Source organism: Fulvia fulva, chromosome 1, assembly GCF_020509005.1.
Source record: "Fulvia fulva chromosome 1, complete sequence".
NCBI classification, from domain to species: Eukaryota; Fungi; Ascomycota; class Dothideomycetes; order Mycosphaerellales; family Mycosphaerellaceae; genus Fulvia; species Fulvia fulva.
In genome coordinates, this window is record NC_063012.1 from 201900 (window position 1) to 215665 (window position 13766).

General features: G+C 55.5%; 5 protein-coding genes across 5 annotated transcripts; 3 read left to right on the forward strand and 2 right to left on the reverse strand.

The window, feature by feature from the left end:
* Positions 1–583: 583 nt before the first annotated feature.
* CLAFUR5_20115 (uncharacterized protein) lies at positions 584–955 on the reverse strand (the record flags this gene model as incomplete). Its single annotated transcript, XM_059462952.1, has 1 exon — positions 584–955. One exon carries the CDS (start codon positions 953–955, stop codon positions 584–586), a length of 372 nt encoding a protein of 123 aa, XP_059318844.1.
* Positions 956–1431: 476 nt separating this feature from the next.
* Positions 1432–1839, reverse strand: CLAFUR5_00050 (uncharacterized protein; the record flags this gene model as incomplete). Its single annotated transcript, XM_047899198.1, has 1 exon — positions 1432–1839. The coding sequence occupies one exon, from the start codon at positions 1837–1839 to the stop codon at positions 1432–1434; it is 408 nt and encodes a 135-aa protein (XP_047757001.1).
* A 2307-nt stretch (positions 1840–4146) lies between these two features.
* Positions 4147–4904, forward strand: CLAFUR5_00051 (uncharacterized protein; the record flags this gene model as incomplete). The annotated part of the gene is made up of 2 exons (XM_047899199.1): positions 4147–4260; positions 4314–4904. The coding sequence occupies 2 exons, from the start codon at positions 4147–4149 to the stop codon at positions 4902–4904; spliced, it is 705 nt and encodes a 234-aa protein (XP_047757000.1).
* Positions 4905–5793: 889 nt separating this feature from the next.
* On the forward strand, positions 5794–11569 carry CLAFUR5_00052 (putative ubiquitin fusion degradation protein; the record flags this gene model as incomplete). The annotated part of the gene is made up of 3 exons (XM_047899200.1): positions 5794–6265; positions 6317–11320; positions 11373–11569. The coding sequence occupies 3 exons, from the start codon at positions 5794–5796 to the stop codon at positions 11567–11569; spliced, it is 5673 nt and encodes a 1890-aa protein (XP_047757003.1).
* A 541-nt stretch (positions 11570–12110) lies between these two features.
* On the forward strand, positions 12111–13648 carry CLAFUR5_00053 (Hydroxyacid-oxoacid transhydrogenase, mitochondrial; the record flags this gene model as incomplete). Its single annotated transcript, XM_047899201.1, has 2 exons — positions 12111–12523; positions 12580–13648. 2 exons carry the CDS (start codon positions 12111–12113, stop codon positions 13646–13648), a joined length of 1482 nt encoding a protein of 493 aa, XP_047757002.1.
* Positions 13649–13766: the final 118 nt, after the last annotated feature.

The following is a 13766-nucleotide window of genomic DNA, read 5'->3' on the forward strand; positions in this document are numbered from 1 at the left end:
CCACGTACGAGTGGTGAATACACAGCCCTGCACGCCGTCTGAGCCGTCTCCTTCAAACCTTCCGTGCTCATGCATGAACGCTGTGGCAAGAGACCCTGCCGAGCTGGATGTTCAAGCTGATGTGCTGGCCGCTCACCACTGCACACCACCAGCCTTACTCCACAATGCGAGCTGAGCGATTGGTGGTTACGGCATGATTTTGAGCCATCGCCAGCGGCTGAGGCCCGGTGGTGTGGTAGCTCAGCTCTGCACGGGAGGGAGGGCCAGCATTATTGTGGCTGTGTTTGAGATGTGGTAGGGATTTGCTCGCCGGATGTGAGAGCTGGGGCAATTGGGCTTGGATGCTCATGCATGATATGATGCAAACAGCAAAGTGTTGAAGAAGAAAGAAGATCGTTTCGTCGTTACTATCTAGCCTTAGCACTACCGCTGCAGAACATCAGACACTGTCTCAGAGGAAGAAGATTTTTGCAGAACGATCGACGCTCACACACCAATCCCACTCGACTCCACCCCCTGACAACAACAACAAAAGAAGAAAAATCCGAAAATCCTCCACCCCTCCACCCCTCCACCCCCATCCTCAAACCGCCACACTCTGCTGCGCACTCCTCCTACTATTCCCCACCGCCAAATACCTCGCATCCTTCTCACTCTGCAACTTCTGAATCTCGCCCTCCAACACCCTAACATCCTCCCTCGCCTTCTCCATACTCGCCTTATACTTCCCGGGCTCCATCGCCCAACGCTTGTAATCACTAATCGCCTTGTCCCTGCGACGGATCTTCTTCTCGATCTTCTCGCAGAAGGGACATTTGTCGGGAAGCTGGTGGGTTGCGAAGATCATTTTCATTCCGCAGGTTTCGCCGGTGCGGTATTCGCGGTTGCAGTGTTGGCGGAAGTTGCCCCATTTCCAGTCGCGGCAGTGGAAGATGTAGTTATCGTAGTAGCACATGGTTATCTTTATTTATGTTTTGGCTGGTTTGGGGATGGGGGCCTGGCTTGTTTGGGGTTGGGGTGGGATTGGCTGTGCCGCTTGGTCAGTGCTGTGCGTTGTGCATGTCGATCGATGTGAGGTGTGTTTGGAGCTAACCTTGTGGGATGTAGTTGTTGTGCTACGTGTTGATGTCCCTGCAGGAGGTCTTTGTTGATGCTGATGCTGTCTTGGGTTAGCTTGTTGAGGCATTGGGACGACGTGTGCCGTTGATGATGTTGTGGGATGGTGGTAGGTGCTGGACGACCAATGCATGTAGCAGTGGCAGAAGGAAGGTGTGCTGGACCAATGCTTCTTGGTGAAGGCAAATTATGAGAGCTTGGGTGACATACCCTGAGGACTGTGCGTAGCAGAGTCTTTGCAGAGGAGGATGTGGGAGAAGATGGTTGGGAGGTGCTCCTGATGCTTCTGCCAGACAACACACTGCCATCGAGCCGCTATTTATGCTTTCTCTTCCACTGCCCAGGCTTCTCACATGCTCGCGACGTTGATGCACCATCATGCCATAGCTTCTTGACCCCTTCAACCACCATGTTGCTCGGTTGGAGACAATGCAATCGATCGAGCCAACGACGTCCCTCGGGGCACTCGGGGCAGCGCCGGTAGAGGCTAGATCGCTGAGGAGGGAAGCTGTAATGGGACGTAGGCGTCGCCGCCGCTCCGGCGTATGCGGGCATTATTGCCTGTGCGCGGATCAAGTCGTGCGTGGCATGCTGTTGACCTGTTGTTGTTGACCAGGTGGTATAGCCCTCATGCGTTCTACCTCCCGTGTCTCCACTTGAGTAGAGTTGGCGCTCCATGGTGGTGTATCGAGTGCGGTATGGTTGCACAATGCTTGAAGGCATGTGAATGAAGTCGAGGTCACGTGCCGATAGCCCATCACTTCACACTCCCTCTGTGGCCATTGGATGCAGGATTGCAACAGAGACAATGCCATATTACCCCTGACACTAGAAGGGTTTCGCTCCGATGACGGCCTACCTTGCTCTTGGACGTGAACGCCTGCCATGTGACAAGCCTGAGGCCACAACGACCGCACAAAGGGACCATTCTTCCTTGCCAATCACAGCGGCTTCGCCAGGAAGCTCATGCAGATTCGGCTACCAGTACAGACGGTGCTCGAGCACTGATACATCAGTCCCAATTGGTGGCGATCGTTGCCGGTGGGCATGCGGTGTGGTACCAGTACCTTCTAGGTATATGCCTCCCATGACGTTGAGCCATCTGCCACATCGGTTCGGTCCAGTCCAATCTTGTTGAGCGGACCCCAGACATTGATAATCAGTCACCTTATCTTGCCGTGCTGCATGGAGGGATTGACAGTGATCATGGGTAGCTGTGTCCAGTCTCATTGGTGCTGGTACGCCCCTGCATGCAAGAAGCATGAGGAGTATAGCCGTGGTGCATCCTCAGCTGACACCATCATGCTAATCGATGCCTGACTGGCTCTTCCAGTGGCGAGGAGGCCACCCGTTCGCATCTCCGGCGCATCTGTCACTCGACGTCCCGGCTGGGCTTGAGTCAAAGTTGTAAGCCTGGTCCCATCAGATCAGGGAAGGGACGGCGGGCTTCGCGGTGAGACTACGCCAGATCTGCCCTGGCCGCCTCCGCTCTTGCAACGTGGCAGACTGAGTGTGGTGGATCGATAGAAAGGCTATTCGCGGGCTCGAGAAGGCGTGTATTAGTATGGGCCTGGTTCAGCATTTCTGTGGGATTTGGATCGCTCACATGCGCTCATTTTCCATGCCCGCTCGTGACCTCACACCGGTCTACCAGTTTGAGCAGCACGACCCATGCCAGCGGGTCCATTCAGCCATACTTTTCTCTTAATGCACAGCCGTTCGAGCTCAGAAGGATGTAGCCCGCAGAAGCTGCCGACAGAAGCACGTAGAGCGCGGTACGCATCAGCGCCATCGAATCATGGCCGACGGCGGTCCGACAGGCATGCTGTTTACCTTTGACGCAGCCACAACGTGACACAGCAATCGTAACGCCATCGGAGCTAGACCTCGCGTTGCGTCGCAGACAGTGTGAGGAGGGTGGTTGGGAAGAGCTGACAGCCAGCGCTCAGTGACGCATTCTGAGAGCGAGCGCTGCAGGTGGAACGTAACTAGCGTTAGTAAAACCGCGAGATGGAGCGCGAGCGCGGCCGGACAGTGAAGCCCAGGCTGGAGACCAATTCGAGCTTCGAAATTTTGCCATTGGATAAGGATCGAGGAAATCATGAGTGAGCTGGAGGAGAGCAAATTCCTGGCGGATCGCCGGATGAGGTTCAGTTTCAGTTCCCGCCAGTCAGTCATGTGAGTGGCTGGGTCCGCTGAGCTGGTGGACCTCTCCGAGTGGTTCGCGGTCGACTGCAGCACCGAATATTCAGGTGATGAGTGATGCCTGTCGACTGCCAGCCTAAAAATGCAGCAGAGTGGACGTCTCATTGGCGCTGTCACAGGCCAATCACAGCAGCAGGGTAGAGCCGAGCGCTCTGCGCCTGGGCCCGGCAGTGAGTACGTACTGTGTTGATGTTTTGGGGTTCGAGGGAGCCGGGTATCAATGACAACGCAGCAGACCAGCATGCAGAGAAGCTACTAGGTCCAGAACTAAAAACCTCGTCCTCGGTCTACCGCCGCCAAGTGCTGTTAAAGGATCGCACCATTTGCACTCCAGCTCAATCATCGTATCTTTCGACTTTGGTATTGCCTTTAGCGTGCACCACGTGGTAGATGTCGCATCATCGTGTCGGCAATGAGGCGGACGCGTGCTGTAGGACGAGCTGCAGATGGTAGTGGTCAACCTGTCACGACATAGCGATTCGCCACCAATTCATTCGCGGCTACGGGACGATTAGTATGTCGACGCAGAGAGTTGTTGGCGCTACATGAAGCACGACGGAGAAATCACAAGATGAAGTCGACGAATATGTTTCAGTGTGTCAGTGCAGTCGCTTGGGACGCTGGTCGCAGGAAGGCACGTGCAGTTTCCGACCCAGAGATCAGAGGCAAGCGCGTCACCTCGAGGCTCGAGCACCTCCTCCACATCGGCGCCTTTGTTCCTGCACACTGCACACTGCACACTGCACACTGCACACCGATCTCTGCCATCACCCAAGCAGTAAACGCCTACCTACTACTCAAAGCGTGCGCCTAACACTGCAAGCGATGACGGAGGACACGCGGGCGCTTCGAACGCTCGACGCGCTGCCCGATGAACTCATTCTACACATCCTCTCCTTCCTCTGCCTCGACGTGAACGACCTGCTATCTGCTTCACGAGTAGGCAACCGTGCGGCAGGCTGTCGTAAGTACATCACAGCTGACTTGAGCAGGCGTCCCATCGACTGAGAACACTGTCTCTTGATCCTACCCTACACGTAGCACGACTGCGATGCTCTCACAACCGCGTCGGCTATCTCCTCCCTCAAAGGCCCGCACTGCACTCTTTGCAGCCACCGGCGTCGATGATATACCTGACGAGGACACATCTCGCGGCACGTCGACTGCACTGGTCGTTGGTGTGCATACGCCTGAACCGATCACTATCACGACGACCTAAGCTGTCGACACTAGTCTCTACTAACATCGTTCCCAAAGAATGCTGCCGGATCGACAGAACTTCTGGGGATTTCGTCTGGGGTGCTGGTGTCGCTGGAGCACTGGTAGAGACGAAACGGAAAGTCGAAAGAGAACAGATCAAAGAAGGCTTGCGAGTTTGGCTTGAGCGAAAGGCACGACAGATACGGACACGTAGGGAGGAAGGCGGCGTTGGGATCATGGTGTGGCGGCTCTCAAGAAAGATCAGGATATCTGAGGCACAACGACAGTTCGATGCACTTTATGAGAAGCCTAGGAAGGAGAAAGTGAGCGGGTTGAAGAGATTCTTTGAAGGGCTGGGGAGTAATAGGACGGAGACAGTGTAGGGACACTACTCGCATCTTCATCAAAATAATACAGACACGACGAATGATACAGCCTAGATGACAATGCTACAAGCTCTGGTCAGGATTTCGACCACATTGCCGAATATGTCATGTGAGAGCGACCGACGTTGCAGCGTGTTGAAGAACATCATGCCCGATCGAGCGTCTGTAGAGGGCGTGAGAAGGGCGAACGTGCCTGCCTGATGATCTCCGCTCACGATTAAGCTTAAGCATTGACCATATTGGCGGCAAGTGAATGTCTCTGGGCAGGCACGACGGCCACACTTCCTCCAACTTGAATCGCGGAATCGCGTGACTGTACTCTTCTCATCTGCACCACCATCACAGTGTATGGTCGCCGCCAGACAACCATCAAGGTCATTATCATTCGCCTTTCAAGCAGCACTTCCAACTCGTGACTGAGCCGCCTCCTCGGTTCGTTCCGGACCTTAACCTACCCCAAATCACCGTCACATCAACTGCTGCTCTGCTTCACAAGCACCCACGCCGCACGTCGTGATCGCTGGGCGACACTTTTCATTTGCACAACTCGCACTGTTCACGGCCTCGCACTTACCTCGCATGACTCGGTCGATGTGGATGCATGGGAGGAAATGAATAGCGGGCACAAATCTCATGCTCGACTGAGAAACGACACTTCGCCCACATCCACCACCACATCTTCTGCCAGGTACGATCTGCTCCGAGCTGCGGCCTGCCAGTACTCCATCACCTTTCTCCAACACACAAAGGTAGTGGGACGCATACGCATCACCGCCACTGCAGTACCGCGCGCATCAACTCGCCGAGTGCAAACAGTGAGGTTGACAGTGCTGTGCCTGCTGCAGCGCCCTCACACTCACACCACCCCTCCGACCGTTATTAACAGATGCCTCCAAGTCAGCGTGTTACTCGCTCCGCTGCTGCGAGGCTCTCCGCCGACGGCGACAGCATAAGTAACCAGCAGCAATCGCCCACCACCACCGCGGCCGGCTCACCACCCGCTTCCACCACCACCTCCTCATCCTCCACCAAACGCAAGCGCAAGGCCGCCCCGCAGCCATCACCGCCAGCGACAGAACGCAAGACTAAGCGTCCACGAGGCAGCAACGCCGCAGCCACCAACCCCGACGCCGACCAGGAGCAGCCAGAACCAGTCGAGGCTCCGAAGAGAGGCAAGAAGAGAGCGGCATCCGCCGCTATGTCAAGTGCTGGGTCTGCAGGTCCGTCGCAGAAGAACTGCGAGCGGAAGACTGACATGGACAGGCCATCTTCCGACAACACATCCGCGGAGACGTCACCACAGCAGGCTCCACGCGACTCGTCACGGCGCAAGTCGAGCCGCCGCAAGTCGAAAGAAGGTCGGCATACTGCTCCGGAGAGGTCGCTAGTCAGTGCTAACCATACTACAGATCCTACCGCATCCACATCTGGAGCATCATCGAGGAAGTCACGCAAGGGCTCGCGAAAAGATCAAGATGTGGTCATGAAGGACGTTGATGAGAAGGGCAAGGAGCCGAAGGAAGATGCAGACGACGATGAGGAGCAATCACGACAAGACGCAGGCACCGGAGCTGAAGGCAGCGAGGAACCCTCTCGGAGACAGATACAAGATGAGATCGATGCCATGGAGCGGGGAGAGGATCCATTCGCTACGGGTTATCTCTCTCGCTTTGCTGGCCACCATGGTCTGTCTAGCAGTCTGCGAGCATTGAGTGGCATCGTGTCAGGTACCAACAGCCGTCTGCGTGGCCTGCTGGAACGACTTCGAGCCAAGGATGATCCGTCGATGCAGCTTATTGCGCTACAAGACTTGTCAGAGCTACTTCTGGTCTCGAACGAAGATAACCTCGCCGGCCACTTTGCACCAGATCAGTACGTCAAGGAGCTGGTGACACTGATGCAGCCCAACGACTTCACTGGCGAGGAGAATCCGGAGGTCATGCTGCTTGCATGCCGCTGCATTGCCAACATGATGGAGGCTCTGCCTGCTGCGACTGCGAGTGTGGTTTATGGCAGAGCTGTGCCCATTCTCTGCCAGAAACTGCTCGAGATCCACTACATCGATCTGGCCGAGCAAGCCCTCAGCACACTGGAGAAGATATCAGTCGAGTTTCCATCGTCGATTGTCAGAGAAGGAGGCCTGACAGCTTGCCTGACATATCTTGACTTCTTCGCCACCGGCACTCAGCGTACGGCAGTCACCACAGCCGCCAACTGCTGCCGCAATATTCCGGAAGATTCATTCCCGACAGTTCGCGATGTGATGCCTATCCTCCTTGGTACACTTTCGAGCAGCGATCAACGCGTGGTGGAGCAGGCATCGCTCTGCGTGGCTAGAATTATCGACAGCTTCAAATACCATGAAGGCAAGCTTGAAGAACTGATCAGCCCAGAGCTGCTTCGCGCAATTCTGCGACTTCTGCTGCCAGGCTCGACCAACATGATCGGACCAAACATCCACACGCAATTCCTTCGTGTTCTCTCCATCACTGCTCGTGCCAGTCCACGACTTTCCGTTGAGCTGTTCAAGATGAATGTCGTTGACACACTCTACCAAATCCTGACTGGTGTCTCACCGCCAGCTGGCACTGATGGTGTCGCCGCAAAGATCGACAAGAATGTCATCATGCAGTCGATCATCCGCACCCCACGCGAGCAAATCTTCGAGACACTCAATGTCGTCTGCGAGCTACTTCCTACAGTATCGCCAGAGAACTTGACATTCCTTGATGACTTACAAGATGCCGGCTACACAGGATCAGAGTCGGTCTCGATGTCTACTCGCTCGAAGACTTCACCCAACGACAAGAGAGTCGAGCTTCTCAAGGAGTGCACCGAAGAGGTCAAGCGCTTCGCAGTCATCCTCTTCCCTACTCTGATGCATGCGTACACCAGCACGGTGAACCTCAGTGTACGGCAGAAGGTCTTGACTGCACAGCTGAAGATGCTGTCCAACCTGGAGACCGGCATCCTCGAGGAGGCTCTACAAGGTGTCACGTACGCTTCCCATCTCGCGGGCATATTGACTCAGCAAGAGAACTCTTCCTTGGTGACATACGCACTGCAAGCCGCCGAGCTGCTCTTGAAGCGCCTGGAATTGGTCTATCGTCCACAGTTTTACAGAGAAGGTGTCATTGCCGAGGTCACGAAACTCGCCGACCGTCCCATGGCACCTGGGCCCACGCCAGCTGATCTGTCCCAGCCAGCCCCAGACCTGCTTCCTCCGCCACCACCTGAGGTTGACGAACAGCCTGGTGATATCGACCAAGACGAGGAAGATGATGAACAGCAAGCTATCGAGGTTGACGTAGCAGGCGAGGCGACCGACGAGGATGACAATGCGCAAGACGAGAACGAGCCGCACGAAGACAACGAGAACGATGAGGATGACGAAGATGATGAGGATCGTGAAGCCCAGAGAGTGCACTCCGATGACTCGGAACTTCCGCCAACAAGACATCGTCGCATCCCCAACCTGCAGGACATCATCACACTTCGCTCCAAGCGCTTCATGGAAGCACATGGTGATGAAGGTAGTGAGGAGATGCGAAGCAAGGCGACAAAAGTGCTCGATGACATCAAGTCTGTCTCCAGCAAGCTCCAGTCCTGCTACAATTCGGCAGACAAGCAGGGCGGGCTCTCCCTGTACAGGCAGCTGGCAAGATACTTCCGTGGTGATGCACTCGAGGGCATTACGAGCTACGAGCTGCTCACGTCCGGCATTGTGGACACACTCCTCGAGCTATTCGCGTCTGAAGATGAGGATGTTTCACAGAGTGCACAAGCAGACTTCCTGGAAGCATTCATGGGCACTTCCATTGATACCAACCTTGCAACCGGCGCATCAGAATCGCCTTCAACGGCGTTCAGTATCCTCATTTACAAACTGCAGGAGCTGCTTAGCCGTGCTGAGCACTTTGAGGTGATCACAGTTCACCACAACGCTTTCGAGAGCAACAGAGGCAGCGCCGCGTCCATGCTAGCGAAGCAGCTTCGCCTGAAGCTGGTGGCCGGCGAGGAGTCTGGTATTCCCCGTGCTTATCGCAACATCATGGTCTCGATTCACGCCATTGCTACCTTCAAAGCACTTGATGACTATCTCCGGCCACGCATCAGTCTTTCGGAGCGTCCACGTGGCGCTCGCCGTGAGGGAGGCATCTCTAGTGCGATGGCGGCGTATGCAGCGGCAATGGCAGGCCGTGGAGACAGATCTGCACCGCCGATACCATCACTGCCTTCTTTGGGCCGCTCTCTTCCTGCTCGCCCATCGAACAAGTTGCCGCCACGCACGAAGTCATCAAAATCAGATTCAAATGGCGAGGCTAGTAAGCCAGAAGACGCTGCAGCTCGTTCGCTCCGTCGCTCGACACGAAGACAATCCGGCCAGCCATCGGCTGCTCCTGACGCGGAACCCGACGCTCCAACGGAAGACAAGAACGACTTGCAGGAGGCTCTCGAGGCTGCAGACGAGGCGCACATCTCAGATGAGGATGATGACGACGATGTAGATGCGGATCTCGATGCTCTCGTTGACGACCTCGAAGAGGGCGGGCTGGAGCAAGATGTCGCTGATCCTGGTGCTGTGAACATTGAGGCTGCGGGCACTGGTAAGGTCACTGCCCGAACAGAAGATGGCGCACGCGTAAGCACACCTACAGCACAAGGTGTACCGACACCGACTGGCAGAGACAGAATGTCGGCAATCGCCAGACTCGCCGCTGCTCGAGAGATGCTTTCCACGCCAACATCATCTCGACCTGGAATGTCTTATGCTTCAGCACTTCAGGCGACTCCACAAGATTGGCACATCGAATTCAGTGTCAATGGTCAGCCAATCTCCAGCGAGACCACCATCTACCGTGCTTGCCACTTCAACCAAGCTCAAGGTGACGAGTTATCAGCACGCAACATCTGGTCTGCTACGCACAGCATCTCTTTCAAGCGTGTCTCTGGACCACCTCCCGCTGATCGGGCGACACCTACCGTAACGACTACGGCTTCCAGTAGCACCGACCTCCCACCATCGCTCGACAATCACCCGGTGACTTCCAGCATTCTGCGACTTATGAGCATACTGCACGAGCTCAACGCCAACCCAGACGACGTTGTGCACGACGCAAAGAGCGCGGTGAAGCTCAACGCTGAGCCGCAATCTCAATTTGTCAACACAAAGCTCACCGCTAAGCTCAACCGCCAGCTGGAAGAACCCCTCATTGTTGCTAGCCAGTGTCTGCCCAGCTGGAGTGAGGACCTGGCCCGTCTATATCCTTTCCTGTTTCCCTTCGAGACACGCCACCTCTTCTTGCAGTCAACATCGTTTGGCTACAGCCGGCTCATGTCTCGTTGGCAGAGCAGCCAATCCGAGAGTGAGTCTCGTCGCCACCGCGATGATCGGCCATTCCTTGGCAGAATGCAGCGTCAAAAGGTCAGAATATCTCGCGGCCGTATTTTGGAGTCTGCTCTCAAAGTCATGGAGCTCTATGGGTCGTCCTCGAGTATGCTGGAAGTGGAATACTTTGAGGAAGTCGGCACTGGTCTTGGACCTACCCTGGAGTTCTACTCGACCGTGTCGAAGGAGTTTTCCAAGAAGAAGACGAAGCTTTGGCGTGAGAATGAGTCGTTCGAGAACGACGAGTTTGCGTTCGGCAAGCGTGGCCTGTTCCCAGCGCCCATGAACGAGGAGACTTCGCGCAACGAGAACGGCCAGCGCGTCTTGCACCTCTTCAAGATGCTTGGCAAGTTCGTCGCTCGTTCAATGCTCGACTCACGCATCATCGATATCTCTTTCAACCCGACCTTCTTCCGCATTGGAGACTCCACCGCTGTGGCACCTTCCCTTGGCGCCGTCGCAACGGTTGACGAAGACCTTGCCAAGTCGCTGAAGATGCTGAAGAAGTACGCCACTACCAAGCAGCGCATTGATGAAGACATTCAATTGTCTGCAGCCCAGAAGCTTCAGAAGACTCAGCAGATTCGCGTCAATGACGCCAAAGTCGAGGACCTCGGTCTCGGATTCACGCTGCCAGGTTATCCTGACATCGAACTTCTGCCACACGGATCGACCATCGATGTGACTATCGACAATGTGGATCTGTACATCAAGAAGGTCATTGACTTCACCTTGGGAGCCGGTATCGAGAAGCAAGTTGAAGCCTTCCGGGCTGGCTTCTCGCAAGTCTTTCCCTACTCGGCTACAAAGGCCTTTACACCAGATGAGCTCGTCATGCTCTTCGGTCGTGTTGACGAGGACTGGTCGTTGGAGACTCTGATGGACTCTATCAAGGCCGATCACGGTTTCAACCTGGACAGTAAGAGCGTGCGCAACTTGCTGCAGTTCATGTCCGAGCTGCCAGCACCGACCCGTCGTGACTTCCTGCAATTCATCACGGGTAGTCCGAAGCTGCCTATTGGAGGTGAGTCCCCAATGTTGCCCCATGATATTGATCTTATGCTAACATCTCACAGGCTTCAAAGCTCTTACGCCCATGTTCACCGTCGTCTGCAAGCCAAGCGAACCACCATACACATCCGACGACTACCTCCCCAGCGTCATGACTTGCGTCAATTACCTCAAGATGCCAGACTACAGCTCGCTGGATATACTCAAGGAGAAGCTGAACGTTGCGATCAAGGAAGGCCAGGGTGCTTTCCATCTTTCCTAGACGGCGTTTCAAGAGGAGAGGATTACGGCAAGAATGGAGAAGGAGTCTTTGGCGCGTTCACTACTACCACTTACATTAGAATGAGTCGCAGTATGGACTGTGCCCCCCCCCCCCATAACAGAACAGCATAGCAGGGCGTTGCGATGGCTCCGGGCACGGTTCTGAGGGTAATATGTATTTATGACCACAGATCAGGGTGCCCTTGCACATTGATGCGCATGGGCTTTGGGGAATAAGGAACGGTCGTTACGCAGTCTTCCATTCTCTGTCTCGCACGATCTGATCCAGATTCCATTGCGAACAGTAGGAGCACGCGACAAGACGCGTCCCTCTCTCAAAGACTTTCCCCTTTCGTCCAAGCCGCGGTCCATCGGCTATTCACTCCACAACATCCGTGCCCCCAGAGCCCCGCAAACATTGAAACATTGGCTGATGCTGATGGGTCCACTACTACTGTAGCCCAGACCTAGCTACCGATGTCGTCGTCGCTGTCATCAATACTGCTGACACCTGCACCTCACCTATCACGCCATCAACCATAATGGCCGCCATAAGAATAGCCCAATCCCAACGGCAACGCGCCGTGAACCTCCTCCGCACCATCAACTCCGGCACCTGCTTGTGCCCGGCCCACTCCAACCCCGGAGCGCCACACCACCATGGGCATGTCAACCCTTACGCTGGCAAGGTGCGATCGCTGGCCACGCCGGTGGATCTGAGCCGGCAGAAGGAGTATGCGTTTGAGATGGCGGCGAGTTCTATCCGGTTTGGACCCGGGTGTACGAAGGAGGTTGGGATGGATTTTGCGAATTTGGGGGCCAAGAAGGTCATGGTAGTGACGGATGGTGTGGTGGAGAGGCTGGATGCTATGAAGCAGGTTGTCGAGGGGTTGGAGAGGGAGGGGATTAAGTATGAGGTTTATAATAAGGTGAAAGTGGAGCCGAAGGATTATTCGTAGGTTGCTTGGTTTGTGTGGATTGCTGGCTGGGGGTTTGACTGATTGTTTGCAGGATAAGGGAAGCTATTGATGCGGCGAAGCCGTATCAGCCTGATGCGTTTCTGGCAGTGGGAGGTGGAAGTGTCATGGATACGGCGAAACTCATGAACTTGTACACGACCTTTCCCGAGGCTGAGTTTCTGGACTTTGTCAATGCGCCACTGGGGAAGGGAATGCCAATCCGGTCGAAGCTGAAGCCTCTGATTGCTGTGCCGACAACAGCAGGAACTGGGTCCGAGACGACTGGAACTGCCATCTTCGATCTGGTTGACAAGAAGTCAAAGACTGGCATCGCTCACCGTAACTTGAAGCCCACCCTCGGAATATGCGATCCCATCAACACCCGAACCATGCCCTCCGCCGTCCATGCCTCCTCCGGTCTCGATGTCCTCTGCCACAGCTTAGAGTCCTGGACTGCCATCCCCTACCACGAGCGCATCCCACGCCCAACCAACCCCATCAACCGCCCAGCCTACCAAGGCGCCAACCCCATCTCCGACATCTTCTCCCTCCAAGCCCTCCGCGACACCGTCAAGTACCTCCCCCGCGCCGTCAAGGATCCCGACGACTGGGAAGCACAATCGAAAATGTTGCTAGCCGCCACCCTCGCCGGTGTAGGTTTCGGCAACGCAGGCGTTCACCTTTGCCATGGCATGTCCTACCCCATCTCCTCCCAGAACCCGGGCTACCAACACTCCGGCTACGAAGTCGACCACCCCATCATCCCCCACGGCGTCTCCGTCGCCGTCAGCGCCCCCGCCGTCTTCAAGTTCACTGGCCCTTCGAACCCGGAGCGTCATCTTGCCGCGGCGGAATGCTTCGGCGTCGACATCTCCAACGTGAAGAAGGAGAGTGCGGGAGAAGTGCTCTCAGAGGCTCTGGCGAACTTCCTTGTCAACCTTGGCGATCAGCCGAGAGGTCTGAAGCATCTGGGCTTCGGCAACAGTCATATCGAGACTCTCGTTGAGGGAACTTTGCCACAGGCTAGAGTGCTGATGTTGGCGCCGAATTTGGATACGAGTGGTGGGCAGGAGGAGAGGGAGCAGCTTACGAGGTTGTTTGAGGATGCTATGGAGTATTAAGGCAGGCGAGAGGCGGTGGATGTGTGTGGCGGGAGGAGGGTGTGTACATAAATTCTGGGAATGCGAGGAGAGTTTTTGAGGTATACTGCGTTGCAGCTTTCGGGTGCTTTGATGAGAC